General features: G+C 58.5%; 1 protein-coding gene across 1 annotated transcript in view; it reads right to left on the bottom strand.

The window, feature by feature from the left end:
- The window catches only part of AJAP1 (adherens junctions associated protein 1), a 59,812-nt gene that overhangs the window by 1,865 nt on the left and 36,122 nt on the right, over window positions 1-21,825 (bottom strand). Inside the window, exons 3-5 of the mRNA XM_032495042.1 lie at window positions 10,766-10,853; window positions 8,325-8,567; window positions 6,381-6,512 (exon numbers count right to left, since the gene is read on the bottom strand). Coding sequence (XP_032350933.1) covers window positions 6,440-6,512; window positions 8,325-8,567; window positions 10,766-10,853 — 404 coding nt within the window. The 3' untranslated portion in view covers window positions 6,381-6,439. The remainder of the gene's footprint in view (window positions 1-6,380; window positions 6,513-8,324; window positions 8,568-10,765; window positions 10,854-21,825) is intronic.

The raw sequence follows: 21,825 nt of genomic DNA, 5'->3' as shown, positions 1-21,825 counted from the left end.
CAGGGCCAGGGGAGTCGGGATGCCTCCCAGCTCAGCCCCGAGGGGTGCTGGCTCCAAGCCGCAGCTCTGTTATGAGGGTGGGGCAGGGTGTCTCTCTGCTGTCACTCAGAGTGCCCACCCGCGTCCCCACAACTACCGGAAATCCGGACCCTCAAAGGTGTAAGGAGGAATGATGGTGCATCCTTCCTCTACACAGACTAGGGGGTAGGTGCCTGCTCCTGAATCAGAGAAGCCCTCTGGGTGCTCCTTGGTAGGACTTAAGGCTGAAGGGCACCCGGGTGGGGGGCACACCTGCAGGGGTGGTGGGAGCAGTGTCCCGGTCAGCACCGTCTCTGGCATCTTCTCCAAGAGTCTTGGTGGCCGAAGACCGGGGTGGGGGCGACGGCGCCCATTCCCTCTCTAGGACCCCTCCCCGTCTGGATGATGAAGGCAGAATCACCTTGACTTCCTTCTACCTCCAAACAATGCCCGTTTGGGCAACTCTGGGAGGCCTCAAATAGAGCTTCTAATCACCTCCTGTGGGGTGGCCCGCCCTGCTGTGGGCAGGGGTGTCATCGCGTGGAATGGGGCCGACATCCTGTCAGCTGTGTGCCGGACGCCCTGGGCAGCTGCTCTCCAACCGTGCCCCGCCCCCGCCCCTCCTCCGCTCTCTGGGATTTGCGGGGGGGGGGGGGCTTGGTTAGAAAGTGCAGTTGTTGAAATGAGAGAGGAACGTCCCTCTTGTGTGTCTCTCTGCATTATAACCTTTTGAAAGTTAAAAAAAAAAAAAGCGGAGACAAATCCTCTGCGATCTCCCTGATACAAGGTCCCTGGAACTATCAGATGCAGTGAGACGGAGGGCAGAAGGCGGGGTGAGGCGGGTGCGGACACAGTATGTCAGTTTGGGAAAGTGAGAAAAGTTCCGAGATGAACGATGGTGATGGTTTTCGTAACAACTGTGGCTGTATTTAAAGGCCACAGAACTGCCCTGTTTAATGGTTCAAATGGTCAGTTTTTTGTTATGGACGTTTTACGACAATTTTAAAAATTTAAAAAATATATTAAAAAATACAGGGACCCTAAAAGCTGGGTCTAGTGACCCTCCCCCCATCCTGGTGGCCTAGGACCGTCTCGGGTTTAAGCTGCTGCCCATTGCCCCAGGGTGACGGCTGCTCTCAGATGGGCCCGGGGTTGGACCGCGAGTCACAGGGCCTCCTTCCCTAAGAAGGGGGCTTTCCTCGGAGAGCCGCCGCTGGTGGTTTCCTTCCCACCCTTTATTCCGACCTTACGCAGACAGACCAAGGGAGGCACTGCTTCTGCTCCGACTCCTGGGCTCTTTTCTTACAGACGTCATCTGCCACTTTGTTACTTAAAAGTCTTGGCTGCCTCTGCCGCGGGCTCCCTGCATCCTCCAGGACAAGGTCCCACCACCTCCACCCCATCCCCCCCAGTTACACTTCCAACTCCCAGTTTCCTCCAGTGGACTCTTCGGTCAACAGTCAAGTACAAACCACAGCAGCAGAGTCTTCAACAGGAAAGAGTCATCAACCACAGGCCCCGACAGGACAAGACTCACACTGCGTCTCCGACAGAAAGCCGCCACCCTGGCCGCGCGGCCAGCGAGAAGCCGCTCACACCCTGAGCTCCCGGTTTCCCAGCAGGCTTTCACTAAAAACAAAACCCCAAACCCTCTCACCTGCCTCATTTTTCTCTATAAAATAACCTCTCCTCTGTTTGTTGGACTTACCCGTGGCTTTTGTACAGCCTGCTTGTTCCAAATTGCAATTCCTCTGCTGTTCTTGAATAAACCCACTTTTGCTGGTTTAACAAAACAAAACAAAACAAAAAAGCAGCTCCTGTACCCTGGCCTCAAAGCATAACTCTCTGGCTTCAAATTCCCCACGTCCCTGCTGACCTCCCCTCCCAGGGAGGCCTTCGTGAATACTGCCTCCTCTCCTAAACGTGTTCTGTTTCATTTCTGTCCATCAGAGCATCCGGCTCTGCGACTCCTCGGGCACAGGACGACCGGCACTGGTGTTATTTGCATGTACGTATGTCACATGTCACCCCAGGTGCCACGGGTGCCTGCTGGGTCCCCGTGGGTTTGCCCAGGTTGCAGCTCTGAACCTGGCCCGGGAGGGAAATCCACGTGGAGTGAAGCTCAGAGAAGAGGCAACTGTACCAGAGGAGCTTTGTCCTCGGCATCCTTATCTGCCAGAAGTGCCTACAGGTGAAGTCACGTGGGAGGATGGAGGGCAGGGCTCTGGGCCACTCGGGGGCCAGCCTCTTCCAAACCTACCAGCATCTGCTTCTCCCCGGCATCTCAGGATGGTGCCAGCTCTGCACCTTGAATTGCCATTTGAACAGCGGCGCTGGCTTCTTGTAGAGGGGCTGGTAGGTCGCCTGCAAGGAGGAGGAGCGACCCCGGCCACGCTCCAAGCCGCCAGTTCCTGCTGCCTGCACTCAGCTCATGGGGGCTGCTCGGGTTGTCCTGCTCCGGAGGCTCAGCACGAGAGCCTCTCAGCCGGGCACTGACCCCAGGAGGGCTGGAGAGAGCGCATCCTGCCTAGAGGAGGGCACAGGCGGCGGTGTGGACGCAAGATTCTGGGCCAGAACGGGAGGCTTCTGCTTCAGAGATCCGAGAGATGAGGATGTGGGATAAATTCTGACTTGGGAGAAACTAGTGCCCTCTGCTGCCTGGCGGGAGAGTCTCGGCTCCCTGGGCCCACCGGGCTGCAGGCCGCACGGGGTCCTGGGCTTGAGGGTCAGCGCCTGCTTGCGCAGAACGAAGAGAACAGCAGGCAGACTGCGTTAGGGCCCAGAGTGCGGGAGCTGCGGCGAGTCCCCCGCACCCCGGGAAGGCTCCTTCCCCACTGCTCCGCTCGGCGCCGGTCCTCAGCCTGGGGAGAGAGGAGTTTCCAGAAGGGGCTGGATGTTGCTTTGAACACAGCGTTCCTTTGAATTACAGAAGCTGGATATTCTGTTAATGTATTTTTTAGAACAAAGCGGGAAGGCTCAGGTGCGTTTCTTGTGTTTTATTAGTTATGTCTTTGGTGTGTTTTTGAAAATAGTCACAACACATGATTTATTCCGCACTGGCTTCGGTGCGGGCTCACCAGGCTCGGCTCGGCGTGACGTGGCCGTGGCAGACGGGAAGGTCTGAGCACTAGTGAGGTTTTCTGAAGTTTACTTGCTAACATGAAAAATGACAGGAAATTAGCGCACGAGCGATGGGAGGCATGGCTCCAAGGTCCCTTTCCTGGGAGCATCTTGTCTCGTCCAGAGCATCCAATCGGGCCCCACCACGCAGGGGGTCTGGGGCTAGAGTCTGCTGGAATCTATCGTAAAGGCTGAACCTAGGGAGACAGGCTTAACTGCTGCCCAGGCTGGGCTGCCTGTGTCCACGAGCCCCGGTCTTGCCGTCAACCTGCCGGCAGGGAAGCGGGCTCTCTGGGGCGGGGCTCCGGTCCCCAGTGTGCTGGAGTCAGTGTGAGCACGCAAGCCGGGCGGCGGGTAACAAACAGCTATATCATCATTAAAAATGCATGTGGAGAGGCTTAGTAGCCATGCAAGAGATCAGTCTCTCTGCTGGGTCTTAAACCTTAATTAAATGTTTTAGTATTACTTGCTGTTTATTTAAGGGACAGTAAGTGCCCCAGTAGATCTGAGCCATTCTCTCCTCCATCCTTACGCCCAGGCGTTGACTGCAGGAATCAGGGCTGCTTCAAGTCCGAACGCTTTCCCCCGGTGAGTGAAAAGCAGTCGCCCGATGCTCAGGGACGGGATATGGAAACACTTATCAAGGACGGTCAGGGCTGCTGGCGTGGCCCTCCTGGTCCGTGTCTGAGGGGGGATAGGCGGAGAGAGCGGATGCTCTGAGTCCGTGGGCGCCGTGGCTGAGTGTGGTTGCGCTTGGAGCAAGTCCCATGGGTTCTGCTCACCTCCCCACACCAGCCACCTGAGATCACGGTGACTCGGTCAAGCTCTGGGGACACAGGTATCCTCCTCCTGAAGACAGGACTGGTCCTGAAGCAGCTCCTTGAGAGACTTGGGAAGTGCGGCCCAGACACACGAGGAGAAGTGGTCCCCGGGGCCCATCTGGGGTCACACACGAGGAGAGCCCACCCCAGTGTCCGTGGGTCCCTGGGGTCGCACACGGGGAGGGCCTGCCCCAGTGTTTGGGGGGTTCCTCTGTGCCCTGTGCTGCTAGAAAGGGAACTGGGCTTGAGACATGAAGGTCTTTGGAAGATGAGGAGGGAATAAAAGCACTTTCTCCCAATTTGATTTGCATTTAAAGTCAGAGCTGTGGCTCCCTGTCCACTGGGGCTGAGGAGGTCCCCAGCCCAGGCTTTCGGACACGCAGGACCTGCCTCCTACCTGCGTGGCTCCCTGCCCTGCAGAGTCAGGCTGAAGGGCCCCCATGGGGATGCCGAAGTGGCTGGAAACCCGCCCTCATCTCCCACCACTCAGCTCTCATCCCATCTGGGGCCAGGCCGGAGCTGGAACGAGGACAGAGGCATTCCACAGGGGACTGCGATCAAGGCTCTTTGGGTGGTGGGCAGAGCAGGGCCCGGAGCCAGGTGACCAGGGGACGTGTGGCCCCACCACTTACAACCTGACTGTAAGCTCAGGCAGTCACTTCACCTCCCCACGCCTCAGGTTCCCATCTGTCAGATAGGATTGCCGAGAGGACTGAGTTTTGAGATGTTCAGAGTGCTCCAATGAGCTGCGGCTGGAATGCCATGGGAGGGGACCGTGTGCCCCCGGCCCCCGGCCCAGCAGGGGCCTCCCTGGAGTGGAAGCATGTCCACCTCCAGGCCTGGGGTCCCGTGGGGCTCAGAGGAAGAGAGTGAGGTCTTTGATGGGCACGGCCAGCATCTCCCAGCTCCACGTCTGGTGTGTTTGTGCATTTTTGAAATCCTGACAGAGACACTGGCGCCCCTGTGGCCGCCCTGACGAGGCCCCACAGGGCAGCAGGAGTTCTGCAACTAATGGGCAGGCCCCCCACCGCCAGCCCAGCCGGGACTCCAGCGGGAGCCCTGTCACCGGCCTTGACGAGGCCAGTCGCATCCAGGCAGACAAAGGTACGAGCTGCTGGCGGACGGGCCGCACCAGGGCATCTGGCCCTCGACTGCAGGGACAGACCTCCTCTTACAGCCTCAGCAAAGGCCTTTGGGCCGGAGGGGGACTCACTTTCCATCTGAATCTCATTAGGTTCCTTCACCCATCGGCTACTCTGAGCGCTCAGTGGGCTTTGCTGGCTTCAGGGCAGGAGGTGAGGGTGGGAGATGTGGCTTGGAGCAAACAGGCTGCTCACTAGGGCTGGGATTAGGGCCTGATCGGTTCACTCCTACTTCTCAAAGCAGCCAGCTCCCCCGGCCCTGGCTAAGCGCTGTAAGCAGAGTCCCCTGGGGGTCACGAGTGCGCCCCAAGAAGACGCCTCCCCCGCCCCCGGCCTTCCCCCGACTCTGACAGTGACGTTCCCCCTGCAGCCCCCACATCAGAAGGTCAACAAAAGTAACAAAGAACATTTTCAAATATCTGTAGCCCCAGAAATTGGTTTCCTGCTGGTAGAAGGGACCTGACGTCACGTTCAGGAGGAACCTCTGGGGAGGGAAGATGCTGTCTGTGGATGAGCGAGACGAGCGTCCTCTGGAAACACAGCGTCAGAAAGGAAAACGCAGAGCCCTGGCCGCAGCCACTGCCTGTGCGTGCGGGACGCGCGGCCCCGGGGCCGAGACGCTCTCCCCCCAGCAGCCCGACGTTCGGGAGGCTCAGCCCAGAAGAAAGCAATTTACCGTTAGCATTAAAGTCAATATCACTGAAAGCAAACGGAATGTTCCCACCCAGCAGAGCGTGGAAAATTCAGTGCGTTCTGGTGCCGGTCTCCGGCTCCAAATTAGTAGATGTCTCAGCTCTTCACTTTCCTCCTTTATCATCTTCTTTCTTATCTCTTATTTTTATATTTCAAAATTGTATTTTAATTCTGCTCCGCGCCCTCCCCGCCCCCCCACCCCCGTAAAGACACGTGATGGAGGCCCGGCCTGGCATCCACCCGCGGCGCCGCGGCCCTGCCTCCTCTTGTCGTGGAAACGGGAGCTGCGCTTGGAGCTCGCTTGGAGAACTGGGGTCCCCGGCACTGCAGGGGAGTGGCACCCGCAGAACAACCGGGTGCCGAGTGGGGGTTCGAGGGCGTCCATCGGTCCCTTCCAGGGGGACCCGGGGGCATTTCTCATGAGTGCAGCAGAGAGACCACAAGCCCAGCCCTCTGGCTGGCAACCAGGGCGGTGATGCCCTCAGAATTCTACCTGCCACATCCGGAAGGGAGGCGGGGTGAGGGGGTGGAGGGAAGGTCAGGCAAAGGGAAAATTAATCAAGGTCCCCAAAAAAGAGGTACGTACCATGAAACAGACACATGGCGTCTGCCCTGCCCCCAGGAGGTAAAAAAGACTTCGGCCAGTCAGCAGGAGATTTCAAACCACTTCTCAGACACAAAGGCCACAGGAATAAGATGCCGGTCAGAAGAGGAGGGTCTGCAGCAGGCAGAAAGGCGGGCTGGCGCGTGCTGGCACCCGGCACCCCACCAGCCGGCTGGCTTGGGCCCGCCCCCGAAGACTGGCTTCTTAGGAGGAGGGTGTCGCTCAGGGGTAGGGCGTGCGCTGCGCACGCACGAGGTCCTGGGTTCAGTCCCCAGGACCTCCATTAAACAAAGAAACAAACAAGCCTAGTTACCCCCTCCCCTACCGATAAGGAAAAGGAGCCTGGCTTCTCGGGTAGAGGGGAGCCCCAGGGAGGTGATGCTCGGCCTGGCCCCGCTGGCCGCCCCGCCCGGAGCCGGCCGGTGTTCCCTCCCGCCCTGTCCTTGGAGGTCACGCAGCCTGAGGCGTCTGTGCACAGGAGGAATCTGGTGCTGAGGCCCACGGTGGTGCCATCTCCAGGTTTTAGTTTTTGACTTGCAGGATGAGAGCCAGGCTCAGCGTCTCTGCCTCCACCCGCTTCACTGCATGTTATAGGGAGGGCGAGGCCTGGCGCCTAAAATGCCGCCCCCGCCCGGGTGTTTCAACCCTTTGAGACTGAGCTGCCACTTCCCAAGGCCGGCGAGAGCCAACAGAGCATCACCTTCAAACAGAAAGCAAGAACCTGTTCCGCCCGGGGTTCCCACGCCAGCCAGCTGTGCCCGCCCTGCCCGCGGCCAGGGGCGGAGGGTTAGGGCTGTGACACCTCGAGACCCACCCGCCCCTCTTCCCCCAAAGGCGGAAGCACTGGCCGGCCGGGGCTGGCACCCAAACGGGCACACACACGTTCGGGGGGACGGTCTGAGAATCCGTGCGCACACGGCCCTCGGCGAGGCTGGGATGCAGCCCACGAGCTCCCCAAACGTCGCCGAGTGGAGGCCACAGCATTTAGACGGGCCATCCTGAGGGTTCTGCTGCCCCCTTCTCCCCTGGGGAGGGGGCCTCTCAGACAGAGAACACGGCAGAGTCCGGCTGTAAGTAAGTATTAAAGGAGCTCCCACTCGCTCTCGGGGACAGGACAAGGCGACATCAACTCCGGGAACAGCCCCTGCATCTCCTGGACGTGGGTGCAGGGCGGAGCCCCTTAGGGCACTGGGGCAGCGCCCCGGCTTCTCCCACTGCTGACCATGGGCCCTCAAGTCTGCCTGGGGTCCTGCTCATTTCTTCCTAAGATTTTTAAGTTGTGGGATTTTTTTTTTTATTATTTACAAAATGCTGCATGAGTGAGGGCTCACTCAAAAAATAAAACCTAGTTTATTGCTGTTTCAATCTAATTCTGGATGAGCCTTCAGAAGCGACTCAAGGGTTTCTTGCACACTCCCCGGGCCGGTGAGAGGCGTGTCTTCTTTGAGGGATTGTGTATGATTAATAAAAAAGGGCACTTAACAACCAGGAGTCGGGCTGGTGTTTGATATTTTCGCTAGATTTGCTGCTGACATTTTATTGATGGGGGTTCAGAGATGCTGGTGGGGGCGGGACGATCAAGACTTGTCGGTATCTGGGGAGCTCGAGACTGCGAGGCTGGCTTTGGACTCTGGGCAGTGAGCCTTGCTCGGCCTCCGAGACGCGGGACCCAGGAGCGGGCAGGACAGTCGGCACGTAGCCAGGTGCCGGGGTCTGGACTGGACCCCGACCGCCGCCGCCGCGTCCCCTCCCTGGAGGGCGAAACCCCTGTTTGCGCCTACCCCGCCCCTCTCGCCTCACCTCGCCCGGCCGGCTGCCTGCGTGTGCGCGGGCCACCGGCAGGACAAGAAGGCTGCCTCACCCCGAGGACAGCCCGGCACCCCCAGGAGCGGGCGGCGACCGCGCCCGGCTCCCGCCTGTGCTTACCGGTTCCCGTTAAACGTGGATTTGTACTCCCCGGTCGGGTGCAGCGTCTCGTCGGTGTACACGGGCACGGACGCCCGGACACACTCATGCGAACACTGGAGGGTCTCGTTATAGGCCGTGAAGATGTCCAGGCTGCTGGGCACGCGGGCGGGCGTGAAGTCCGTCAGGTTCTGGCAGCTCTCCTCCTGCTGGGTGGCCTTCCGCTGGTGGCCGTTCCTGCGCGTGTTCCCGCTCTGGGCACAGCTGGGCCGGAGAGACGTCGGGATGGGCGGCGGGCAGACGCCGGCACCCACAGACAACGCCAGCGCTTAAAGCGGTGGGACCTTCCTCTCCAGGCATTAATTATCCATCATTTAATATTAAACGGTAATTCCCAGCCTCTTCAGAAAGATGGACCACAATCAAGCAATCAGCGCTCTCTTTTTATTTTTTTAAGAAAATTTGAATTTTAAATGTGGTCGTTATTGCAGGGAGGATTCTGAGGTAAGTGGCTGAGCTGTGCTATCGGGGAGCTGAAGCCTCCTCCGGCCACAGGATGTCAGCCGGACAGGGGTACTGACTACGCTTCCCCAGGAGCGTCTGAATGGGATGGACACCATGGCAGGGGCCCGTGGGGAAGACTTTGTGCCCCGGTTTGAGTGGTCATCGTTCGCTGGGACTGGACCATGGAGTTATCCTTGGGGAGAATTGGGGGGGGGGAACCCTGATCCTCAGCCCCTCCCCTGACCCTTCTCACAAGCTGGAAATGAGACCGGATCACTGGGTCTTGGAGAGAACTGTGCTGTGTGCCTCGTGGGTACCTGCCTCCATTCCCCGTTCTTCTGGGCCACAGAGGCTTCCAGACACTGTGCAGACCACACGCGGGACCCCACCCTTACGGGCCAAGAGATCTGATGGAGAAGACACGCAGTGACCCCTCCCAGCCCCCGGAGGTCACTTCTACGGCAAGTTCACAAGGATGGAGGGAAGTGTCTTGCCCACAGAGGAGGGCAGGGAAGGGGAGATTCCAGGAGCCTCACTGGGGTACCAGATCCTTCCCTCTCCCCCCTTCACGTTCAGAGCCTGTGCAGAGGGGGCTGTAAGGGGCGGGGGTCCACGAGCCCATCTCCCCGTAAGTTGTTTTAATTCCCTGCCACGTCTTCCCAATGAGAGGAATCCTGGTTGCTGGTGGGACGCCTCGCCCACAAATGAAGGTGGGAAGATGGGTATGAAAGCTGGGGGCCCCTCAGCAAGTGAGTGGAGCCCACCCACCTGCACCCTGGGGCGTCCTCCCTAAAGGAGTCTTGGCGGGCTTGCTGCAAACCCCAAATGCAGGACAACCAGGAGGAAGGCTGCCTGCCTGTCACATAGCGAGAGGGTCGCAAAGTTGGCCGCCTCCTTGGAGGGAGGGGCTTCCCCTCATCGAGCCAGCCGGGGGCACTGGGGCCGCCGCGCACGCACCCGGCCCAGGGCCCCGGAGCCCCTTCCCCAGTCAGGCAGCCCTGCCCAAGATGCCCCGCCGGGGGCTGAGTGCCATCCACGTCGCCTGCCCCAGAAAACACCCTGGGTCCCGAATTTGCTGGCCGCCATCAGGCCACTCCAGGCCTTTCCGGCTCAGCGTGAGGTCTGTTCCGGGGTGGTGCCCCCCAGCCCCATCCTCTCTAATCCTGGAGACTGGCCTTCGCTCCCGTTTCCATGCTTCTCTGCTCCCCGGAGGCCCAGGGCGGCCCCTCCCCTCAGCCCGCCTGACCTCCTGGCCGGTCAGCAGTGGGGGCTGGGTGTGTTACTCTACAAGGGCGGGTGGCTTCGATGCTAAAAGGAGCTGCGTTGCTGGAGGAGTGGCAGCAGGGAGGCGCACGAGAAGCAGTGTTGCCCAGCAGCTCCCTGATTTTCCCAGGGGTGGAGCAGGTGTGTACACCTAGCAAGGCCAACCTCAAAGTAGGCCAATTTCCAGGAGGAAACAGGCAAAGACAGGCTGCCTGGAGCAAAGCAGTAACCTAGTTCGGCAGACCCAGAGCGGCCTCAAGAGGAAGGCAGGAGACAGAGAGGCCGGCGGGGACAGCCGGGGACAGCGAGGGGCAGGCACAGACCCCCCCCCCACCGCACCCCCGCACCCAGGCAGCTGGTGGGAAATAATGAAAAACGCGCTGGGAGGGTGACATTCAAAGGGCACTGGGATCTGAGAGACAGGCTCTGGGAACAGGACACCTGCTGCTGCCTGTGGGACTAAGTCAAGGGGCCCGGGCTCGCCACCGGAAGGAAGGGCTGTGCCAGGGAGCGAGCCGCCCACCTGCCGGCCGAGCTGCCCAGGGCAAAGGTGAGGGGTCGAGCGTGGAATTCACCAGCAAACAGAAACAACTCCCTGGGCTGTGCGCTGGACCAGATTTGAAAAGTAGAGACTCTCCTGTGTGCATGTCCCCGGGGACCCCTGTTTCCAGGCCAGCAGGGCCGAGAAGCCTTACCAGTTTTTTAAGACAAGAGTTGTAATCAGAGCAGCGATGACCATGATGAGGGAGACGGTGATGGTGATGATCTGATGGACCGCCAAACCTGGAGACAGAGAAGCAGAGAGGGGAGCCATGAAACCAGGGGCACGAGATTCAGGGGCCCAGCTGAGAATGCTCTGAACACCAGTCCCCTCGTGTAAAGGGTGTCCCAGCAGGGGACCCCAGTTGACAGGGTCACGTGTCCTTCTTGCACCTGCCAAGCCCTTCACCTGGTGCAGGTGGGCTCTGGTGGAGGCACTCCCCAAAGACCCATCACCCCGCCTTTCTCTCCTGCCCTGGGTAGGTCCTGTCCTGAAGTCTGAGCCCTGGGGCAGCTGGCCTGCAAGCAGGAGCAGGGTTTGGCCTGACCCAGGAGGAGCCAGGACAGCCCAGGGTTTATTGGGAAGATGGGGGACGCGTGGGTTGACACTCTTGGAGACTCAGGCACTTGGATCCCTGGGGAGCATCTTCCCCTTTTCAGAATTCTCTCCAAGAACCATACTGCCGGTTGAGGCTCTGGGGAATAAAAGATCCAGGCCCAGAGCTGATGCTTCCCCAAGTCCCACGGGAGGATCTGCAGCCTGGCCTTTGCTTCTGCTTTGTGTGTGTGTGTGTACATGGTGGGGAGGAGGCAGCAGGATGGGGACAGAAGGACCAGCCACTCCAGCAGCAGGACAGCCAGAGCCTGAGGGAGAGCAGCCTGTGAACCCCACTGGAGGACGAGGATGGCAAGGACAGGAATTCTCTCCGCACTGTCCCTTTGCCCCTCGCCCCTGCAGCATCATTGTCCACCAACCACAGATGCAGGGGGAGGGGGAGAAGACAGGCTGGTAACAGCCCCCACCTCTGGTTCCCTCCCCAGCTAGGTCTCTCCGGACAACTCATCCATTACATCCTTCCTGGGACATGGACATTAAGGCTGAATCCGCTGGTCAGTGTGGGCCACCTGGAAGGTCCAGGGCCCTGAAGTTCTCTGCAGAGAGCCCTGCAGGTGGCAGCAGCCCGCCCCACACAAGTGTCAACTCCCCAAGTCCTCCCACCTGGGTCACTCGAGCATCTGTTTCCCTCCACTCCCGGCATCCAAGTACAGAGACCCACCCATCGCACCCGAGGCCCCGGCGGGTCCTGGGGTGAGAACATCACGTGTGCGTGGTCCAGCATGGAGCTTTTCAGGGTGTAAGAGTTTTCTGGTGCCTCCCAAGGACACAGTGTCACAAACAGATGTTACCTCTCTACTGAAGAGGATCCTCGTGGGGGAATTGCTAATAAATAATTCAAAGTTGGCGTGACCAGAAAACGAGCTTTCTCTTCCTGGAGGCCTCACTTTTGGGCTATTTCTGTTTGTCCTGAGGCATTCCCTTCCTGAGCCAACAGGATAAGCACCCCTGAAAAACTGGAGAAGATCCATGAACGTCATGGGACTCCCTCCATTCATTCTTTGAGCCATTGATTCAATAATCTTTTATCGAGCACCTGCTGCACGCAAGGCAGAGGCCGTTTTGACTAGCTTAGCCCTGGTGCCTGCTTTTAGGAGCAGCTGTGTTGGTGCCCATTGTTTAAAGTGGCAGCGTTCACTGTGGGTTCCGGCTTCCCATCCACCTGTGCCCAATCTGTGGCATGTGCTACAAATCTCTGAGCCAGCTTGCCTTCCCCCTAGGACTGCCAAATCAGCTTGCCAATGGGGCTGATAGCGACTTATGCCGTAGGGACCACCTTCAATCTTACCAATGAGGATGTGCCCACCAGCCTCAGTGATTGCTATTTATTCACAAGCTTCTCTGAGAGCCGACTCAGACTTTGTTGGGAGAGGGAGGTTGAAATGGATGTCCAGTCTAATGGACAACTGGGAGAGGTGGCTGCTCAGTTTTTCCTCACCCTCCCTCCATCTACACAATCCTTGCCCAGTCAAGAGATGAACATGCTGTCATGAAGTCATGAAGAGTAGGTGCTCATCCTTTGTGCTTCCCGTGATGAGAAGGAGGCTGATGTTGGTGATGGTGGTGGTGATGATGGTGATGGTAGTGATGGTGGTGATGATGGTGATGGTAGTGATGGTGGTGGTGATGGTGATGATGGTGGTGACGATGGTGATGATGATGATGGTGATGGTGGTGATGGCAGTGGTGCTCATGATGGTGGTAATGATGATGATGATACTGGTGATGGTGATGTTGATGGAAGTGGAATGATGATGATGGTGGTGATGGTGAAGATGCTGGCAATAGTGATGATGATTGTGATGGTGGTGATAACGAAGATGGTGATGATACCGAAGATGGTGATGATGATGGTGACCGTGATTATGATGATGCTGGTGGTGATAATGATGATGACAGGCGTGCTCAACAAGCATTAGCAATCGTCAGGTGTGGGCTATCCCAATTATTCCCAGCAACGACCCTCAAAGGTAGATACTGTTGTCATAAATTATGGAAGTGAAAACCATCTGGGCAAGTTTGTGGAAATTCCTTGGATCACATAGAATCTTCTGGCTCAAAAAGCAGTTGTGTTAAATGATTTTGAGCTCAGACTTTGTTCAACTCAGTTTTAACTTTGATCTGAGGTCCTCACTTTTTCCAAGGCAGAGGCTGGCAGGTCTACCCTCTACCTGCCTGGGGAGAACAAGCTTCTAAATTACAGAGGCTGGTACTTGAACCTCACTACTTCCTCCAGAGACAGACCCCTAAAAGAGAGCTCTGGGCCCCATGAGAAAAGCCTCTCAGCCATCTTGGCAGGTCACATGCCAAACTTGATGGCAAGTACTGAATTTTTGTTTCTTGGGATAAACCTGCCATCTTCTGGGCCAGGAGAATTCTCTGTGGAGGAGGGCGATGTAAGAAAGCGTGCTGAGTGGCGCCAGCAGGAGCAGGAGGGAGGGTTCAGTTGCAAGGCCAGGCCCAGCGGGAGGCACTGAGGGTCTCCGTACAGGAGCAGAGCGCTCTGTCGTCCACCCCCCAGTGTCTGCAGGGCCAGAGGAGGCCGGGCCACCAGCGGGTTCTGACCTGCCATCTCGTTACCAAGGGAATCCTTCTGTTGGGGTGAATGTCTGGTTAGCAGGCTCTTCGGAAGGTCACCTTGAGGTGACCAGTCGTATCTTAGATACCCGATTCCCTCCCACCCCCGCTGGGAGAGATGGGGAAGCACTGAGTCTCTTCTTCTGGTGGATGGAAGGATTTGAGGCCCAGAGGAGAAAACGTTTGGCTCACGGAGCCCCCTCACCGAAAACCAGAACAGAAGCCCTTTGCCGGAGGCTCTCGTGCATCTTGGAGCCCCTTGTAAAAGATCCAAACCTTCACTGGCTTTATGTCCGCCCCACCCCCAGCGCGCGCTGCCGGACACAGCATCTTACAACAGCAGCTGCGCCTCACGTTGTTAGCTCGGGAACTGAGAAGTAGAGGATAAAAAGCGAGGGGAACAGGAAGGAAGGTAACGACATAATTCCAATGCCTGCCTTGTTCTGGAGGCCCCCCTCCTGCCTCCGTGTGAAATTTCTCCCTAGGACTTGCCAAGTTCAAATTTGGAGGAAATGATACATGGGTTAATAACCAGCTAGGATCATCAGGGCGGGAATACAACGGTAACACCATGGTGATGCTCTCTGGAAAGACGTCGCCACGCCTGTCTTCACACACGTGATCGATTTAACCCGCTGCCCAGCCTGCAGAGCAAGGCGATGCTCTGCTCTGGAGTCCCGGGGACAATCAAGCATCCAACGCCAAATGAGCAAACCTGGTAATAAAGCCGGTTAGAGGCCACCTCCTTCCTGCTCCTCGCACACTTTGCTTGCAAAACAGTCCTGTGCTTCACCATCTGGCCCGTGGGCTTTGATGGGTCACTGGGCTCAGGCATGCAGAGTCAATGGTTACAGGAAGACCCCACGGACCCCACAGTCATGAGGGCTGAACGAGGACTGAGCCTTTTGACGTGTGGTAAGAGTGACATTTGCAGGAAGCAGGTTGGAGGATGGAAGCCCCACAGGGACGCCCCATCTTTCCCTCTCTTTGGGAGATCGCTCCTAAGAGGAGAGCAGAACCACTTATGAGAAGCTGTGTAGTTTCAAGTACGTCTTATCAATGAGGCTTCTCCGAATGCCAGGAGTCAAGTCCTCAACTGGGTCCCTGAGGTTTGCGTGCATCCTGGGTAGGCGAACCTTCCCCGTAAAGGGCCAGTTAGTAAACATGTTAGGCTTTGCAGGTGGTGGGTCACTCTGGTGACTTCTCACCCCTTCCATTACGGCCCAAGAGCAGCCGCAGATGATGTGCAAACCAATGGGTGTGGCTGGGTCCCAATGAAACTTTATTTATAAAAACAGCTTTGGCTTATGGGCAATGGTTTGCAGACCCTGACTTAGGTGAACAGCTGAAGGTGGAGTGACTTACCAAATAAATAAAAATGTAGAATCTACTTTGAATAGCTGGTTAAATCTGGGGCTCAAACAGCAAGCTTTTGGTTCTGTAGAACCTTCCTGCTCTACCAGCAAAGGTTTACAGTCTTTTGAGATTTTCACTGGCCACTGTCAAGGTGATTTCAAAGACAGCCAAGCCCCTGTCTTATCAAGTTGGACCATAACGACCAGCAGCGGGCAGCTCCGCCCCGCAGGGTGCGTCCATGTCAAGCCAGCTTCAGAGCAGATCCCTCTGTGTGACATGCATTAATCAGGAGTCTGGATTTTTGGAGACTGGAACTCAGGGAGAATCTTACCGATGGCATCCCACCAATGGCCCTCGAAAATATTTAGGCTCTGTGTCTATCAATTTTTTTCCATTAACGTTGAAAAGAAACCGCATTTTGTGAAAGACACAAATATTCAGATCACGGAATCTTTGTGCTGAGAGGACCTTACCCAGTGGTCTGTGGACAGGACTTCCCCCCACAAAAGGCACCGTTCTCAGGGGGACCACCTCCCACCCCCTCCCTCCTCGCTCGTTTCCCTCCACACTCGCTCCTGGGCCAATGTCCCCTCCAGCCGGATCTCCGGTGCTTATTAAACACTGCAGGCGGGGGTATCTGCGCCCGAGCCCTCGCTGACCCTGGGGGGGCCACCCTTGAACAGTGTCTACACCAGCTGTGGGGCGGCGGGGCTGTCACTGGGGTGACAGTGATGTCACTTTAAGGGAACGTGCACTCTATACTCCCAAGGAAGGGGGAAAAGTCAACAAACTTTCTCCTCTCCACTTCCAAGGTCAAGATTCTCCTCTCTGTCTTCAACCCTTGCAGCACGGAGCGAGCTGGGCGTGGAAGCTGGAGCCCCTTTCCTGACAGGTGTTATTGTTCCTGCTAATTTAGGGGTTCCTTCTGCTCCCGGCAATTGCCACTTTATACTAATGCGCTAGGAATCAGCTGCCGCCCGGATAGTGAAAAATTATACCCGGAATAATGGATGGCGACAGATGGATTACCCAGCTCGGCATCCATCAATAGGGCTTTTATGGTTATATCTGTGCTGGTTTGTGATAAGATCAGACCCTGAAGATTGATGTGGAAGTTGGTAATCTATCTCTGGGTCTCGATGAGTTTCTTATTAAATGGAGCTGAATCAACTGTCCAGGGCAGAAACCTGCCCCCCCAGGACCCTTCTCGCAGCACGGCAGGGGTGGTGTGGCACACCTGGCTGATGCCCTCGGATGGAGGCAGAAACCATGGCCCTGGAGTTTGTCGAGGCAAAGAGATGACATTTCTGTGTTTACCGTAGCTCATTTACAGAGCAGGGCTCTCGTGTGCCTGTGTTATGGAAACAAGGACCCAGTGATGGATGGATCCAAGGATGTCTGTCTCCTGGGGTTGGGGAGGTGACAGCGGGCACCCGCAGTGCAAATTCCACTGCAGAGGGACCACTCCTTCCCCGCAAACACTGCAAAATGTTGACTGCATAGTACGTCTTTGACAAATGGTCCCTGGAAAGTGGAAGCTTGCGGCATCCACTGGGAGACAGCCGAGAGGCCAGCCCCACTTCCTTGAGGAAGAGGTACCCCAAAGTTTAGGCCCATGCTGAGGCAGCTGGCTGCCTATGGGGGGTGGGGGGTAGGCTGCTGAGGGAAAATGCACCTTCTAAAACTGGGGTGTTTACCGAAAATCAAGGCCACCTGCTTTGTGGCAGGGACACAAAGGCACACAGGTTTCTGAGTGACCCTGAGAGGCCTTCCACGGGGTGAGTGATGGTGGTGCTTGGAGCCAAGACGTTGAGATGAAGTGTCCGCTCATCGGAAGTTCCCCCAGCCGAGGGCGGGACCGACCATCAGGAGAACAGAGCCTCCCCCAGGAAGGGGCTGTGCGGGCGTCTCACAGGACTCGGCTCTGTCCTGACAGCACGGGGAAGTGAGCCCTCAAGGAAGCAGCCCAGAGGGGCCTCGGAGGCAGGCAGCAGCTGCGGTCCGTGGCCGGGGAGCCGGGCCATGTGAGGCACTTCTGATTGTCAGCGGGGATGAGGGAGCCTCCTCCCCTGGCGTCTAGCGAGCAGAGGTCCTGATGCTGGCAGACATCCTGCCCGCACAGGGCGGCCCCACGAGAAGGAATGATCTGGACCCAAACGTTAAGGGTGCTGAGGTTCTCCGCTAACAGGAGAAATGTGTGACCGCAAGAAACGGGTGTTCACATCTCCAGCCCACGTCACGCCATCTGAATCGATTCACAGGGACACCATCACAGCGGCAGCATGTGGTTAGCGGGTCACAAATGTCCCGAGATTACACCCTGTGTGGCTGTAATGTGAAAAATGTGGTCCTTTCTCTGTCACCGCCCTCCTCCTCCCTCCAGCCCCGTCCACGTTAAGAGCACAGACAAGACGGGAGCGGGGGCGAGGGCGAGGGTGCAGGATGGACTCAGTGGCGGCAGATCGATCCACGTGGTGAAGTGAGTCCCGCTGGCAGTGATGCCCACGTCGTCCTCGGCGAATTAGCACAACCCCATGAAGCTCCCCGTTTCTGCAGGGAGGCTGCACAGGGCAATCGGGGAGGTTCCCAAGACTACGCTCAGGCGCAGCAGTTCCCAGGAAAGATCCACGGCACTGAATAAAGCCGTTACCCTCCACTTACGGCCCATGACAGCCAAAGCCTACAGACGAAAATCAGCACTGGGGAGAGGTGCCTGGTGCGGAGTGCAGGAGCGGCCAGGAGCTTCCCCCATCCTCGCTGACGGGGATGGTGGTGCCAACTCCCCCCAGCGACACCGGTGATGACATGCGTGGGGTATCGCCAGGCAGGGAAGCGCCCCCGAGCCTGGGTGTCCAGATCTTGTTGGGGCGTGGTGGCGCGCACATGGCTGACCTCCCACGTGGCTGGTCTCGGTCTCCCGCCGGTCCAGAGGTCAAGGAGACACAGCACCCCAAGGCCCCGCCAGAAGTCACATTGTTGGCGTAGCCGGCCTGCCCAGCCCAAGGCTCCGGATAAACAAAGACACTCTTCTCAGGAAGGACACGCCATGGCTCAGCGGTGATCTCCCAGGACGGGGACCCAAGACCTTTCTTCGAGCCAGTTTAACTCTTTACTGCACACACAACAAAGACCCAGAAAATACGAGACTCGGACCCAAGCAGTCTTGCTCCGGGGCCCAGGCCTTTAGCAGAACAGTGGTCCTCCCTCCGCAAGGGCTGGCCAGTGACCACGGGGCCCGGGTCCAGAGAGACTCTGCAGGTGAAGACGTGCGCCGCGTGCAGGGCCCACGCTGGAAGGGGAAGCTTGCAGCGCCCATGGGGGCCCGTGCTGGCTCAGGGCTCCACACGGGCCTTGGAGCTGGATGGCATCCGCCGACATCATGCTCAGCTGAAAGCTGTCCCACCCCCGGGCTGGCCACACCTGGGGGCGAGGTCCCCAGCTGAGAACCTCCTTTGCGTCGGGAGACACCGCTGAACTTGAGAACTAAGTTGTGCAGACGAGAAGACAGAGGGAGCCCGACCCTAACAGACAGACAGCGCCAGACCCCAGCAAATGCGAGTGTCTGCCAGTCCCTTCTCAGCACCATCTTCTGGGCCAGGGAGGAGGCAAGCTCTGCCCCTTCGGACCGGGGACCCTCAGGGGGGTGGGGTGTGATACACGGAGAGCCGGGGAAGCCCCCTCGCTGGCAGCAGGATTTGCTTCCTGTCATGGGGTCGAATTGTGTCCCCCTGTCCCCCGCCCCAAATGCAGATGCTGGCGTCCTGCCCCCATGGCCCCAGGAGCTCCTATGCCTTCTGCGGTTTGTGATGCTCAGGCCCCCGGGGGGGCACTGTGGCAGTGAGGGTCCCGGAGGCCCAGAGCCCCCACCCGAAGTCTGTAAGACCACTACCCACCTCCCAGCTGACTCAGAACCACGGCCGGGCTCTCCTTCTGGCCCCCCCACCCCACGCCCTTCAGCTAGCCCCCCCCACCAGGACATCACAGAGCAGGGCGGGGCCTGCACCCTGAGCCCCGATCTTCACCGCACACTCCCCCGGCCCCAAGACCGCTGACGCCGGGACAGGTGATGGGGTCTCTCTGTCGTGGGTTGAACAGGGTTCCCCCAGAATTCACATCCCCCCAGAACCTTGGAATATGACCTGATCTGGAAATCTGGACTTTACAGGTGTAATTAATCACTTAAGCATCTGGAGGCACTGTCATTCTCAACCCAGCGTCTGGTGCCCTTATAAGACACACGAGAGGAGAAGACACGGAGACGCAGGGAAGAAATCCGCATGGGGACAGGGGCAGTGATGCAGCCACCGCGGCCACCACAGCCACCGGGAGCTGGAGGCAGACATGGGAGCGGCCTCCCCCCGAGCCCCGGGAGGGAGCCCGGCCCTGCAGGCACCCGATGCTGGCTCCTGGCCTCCAGACCCGTGAGAACACATTTCTCTTATTTTATGCACTCAGCTCGGCCGCGTCTCGGGGGCTAGCTTCTCCCTCCCCGGCAGGCGCAGACCCTCCAAATCCCCGAGGGGCCAGTGAATGCAGACCCTGACTCAGCCGGCCTCCTGAGGGGCGACATCCTGTGTCTCACCTGCTCCTGGGGTCGCCGACACCGCACCCAATGCAGCAAGGCCTTGATCAGAAAACCGCGGCGTCCTGCCCACCGCCTGCCACTGGGGATAAAGTCTTACCGGCGCGCGGACACGGCCACTTGTTTCCATGTTGTCTCGGGCTGCCTCTGGGCTGCAATGGCACTGAGCCGTGTGGCCTGGAGGCCTGACGTAGTTCCTAGATGGCCCTTTATGGAAAATCTGGGGCCCCTGCCCTAGGGGACGGCTGAGAATCCCGGAGCAGGTACGGCGTGCGTGTGGCATGACCAGGGCGGGGACGGAGGGGCAGCTGGGCAGGGCGAGGGGTGACCCTCCTGGCCCTGTCCACCCTTTTCCACCTGCCTCTCGCGCTGCCTGACCGCACGGATTGGGGGTTGAGCTGCCCCTTTCAGAAAGCGGCAAAGGCTCGAAAGGGTTTCTGAACTGAATTTCATGGCTCTGAAAATGGGTCACCCACGGAGGCCAGGCTCCATCCATGTGGCTCAGACTTGCATTCAGTAACAAGAAACAACCAAGACACCGAAGGGGAACCCGGACACGTGGCTGCAGCCTGGCGCCCCGGCCTCCGCAGGCCCGGGGTCAGAGATGCCCGTTCCTGGCCCGCGTCGTTTCTGGCAGAAAGACCGGTCCCGAGGGGAACGCCGGAGCCCCCGGGGGGTGGGCCCGGGCTTCAAGGCAGCGTGTGCGCCGGGCCTTCTGGAGTGTGTCACCGGCCCCACCTCTCCCGTGCTGCTCGTGATCCCCGCCTGGAACGCGCAGGCTCGCTCACGTGCTCACGTGCACACGCACGCACGGGCACACGCACATGCACACACCCGGGCACACACGCACGCATTGAGGTTATTGCTCATCTCACTGAAGAACCAAAGCAGCTGATCCTGGGCTTTGAGCTCAGAAGCCAGTAAGGAAATGACCCATTTTCCCCTTAACTCCCAACAGCACCTGGCGACTTCAACGAAGGACGGCAGCCTGGGAAGGGGCACCGGGGCAGCCGGAACCGCCCAATGCCAAGGAGGTGGTGAGGAGGGACACGCAGCGCCCATCGGCCAGGGGTGCAGAGAGCTGAGGCCTTCTGCTGTCAGAGCGGCACGTCCCCGGGCCTGGGCCTGGCAGCTGGGGCTCTTGGTCCCACGTGTCAGCTGCCAAGTCTGTGACTGGATTACTCGCCAGCGGACCCAGCACCCGCCATCAGGACAGGGTCTAAATTTAGCCCATAAAACAGTGAATGGATCAAACCTCTGGCAGACAGCGAGGCTCTCCCCACAAAGCCTGGCTGCCCTCACTCCACACCATCCTCATGGCACCGCCTGCACATTCCCCGTCTGCAGGTCCTGTGCCAGGCGCTGCCATGGGGCTCCAGACCAGGAGGGGCAGGCACACAGTAGGTGTGTGGAGGACGGTGGCTCCCACCCGGTCTTCACAATGGCAGAACCCAGGCAGAGGCATCTCGCATGTTGCTGTTGCCATGAGAATATGCCCAGCCTTTGGTGGGGGGATGGGAGGTGGAGCAGAGCTGACAGCCTTGAACTCGGGGACAAAAGCCAGTCCCAATGAGTGACAGAATGAACCCCGGTAATTCATACAGTTGTACATCCTAAGGTTCAGTGCTGTTTGTTATGTGGCATTTCCACAGCCGTGGCTAGCTGATACACTAAGTGAAGAGGGAAAGGGATGGGTCTTCTGGGGAAAGAGGATGCGCTGTGTGGAGGATGAAGGTCAGAGATGGCTTCCTGGGAGTGTGAGGACTCAGGGCAAGAAGGCTCCACTGATGGACAGTGCAGGAGGGTCCCGGCTCCCGGTTGGGGGGGGTTCAGTTCAGAGCTCAGAGGCCCAGTCACCTTGGGGGCCACATCTCGTGCTCCCAGCCTTGCTCACTGTTCTCACATCCTGACAACCACACACAGGTGAGCCCCAGGCTCTCCCTTCAGGAACGCCAGGCTGACACTGGAATGAAGAGTGGGGACGGGGGACGGACAGAAGGGATTTGCCCTGCATTGTAGAGATAGAAGGCTTAGGGAGGTGGCTGTGGGCAGCCTGAAGGGAGGGGCCACGGTGGGTGCAGGCC

The sequence above is a fragment of the Camelus ferus genome, chromosome 13 (assembly GCF_009834535.1).
Source record: "Camelus ferus isolate YT-003-E chromosome 13, BCGSAC_Cfer_1.0, whole genome shotgun sequence".
Lineage (NCBI taxonomy): Eukaryota > Metazoa > Chordata > Mammalia > Artiodactyla > Camelidae > Camelus > Camelus ferus.
This window is presented reverse-complemented; position numbering and strand designations above follow the sequence as displayed.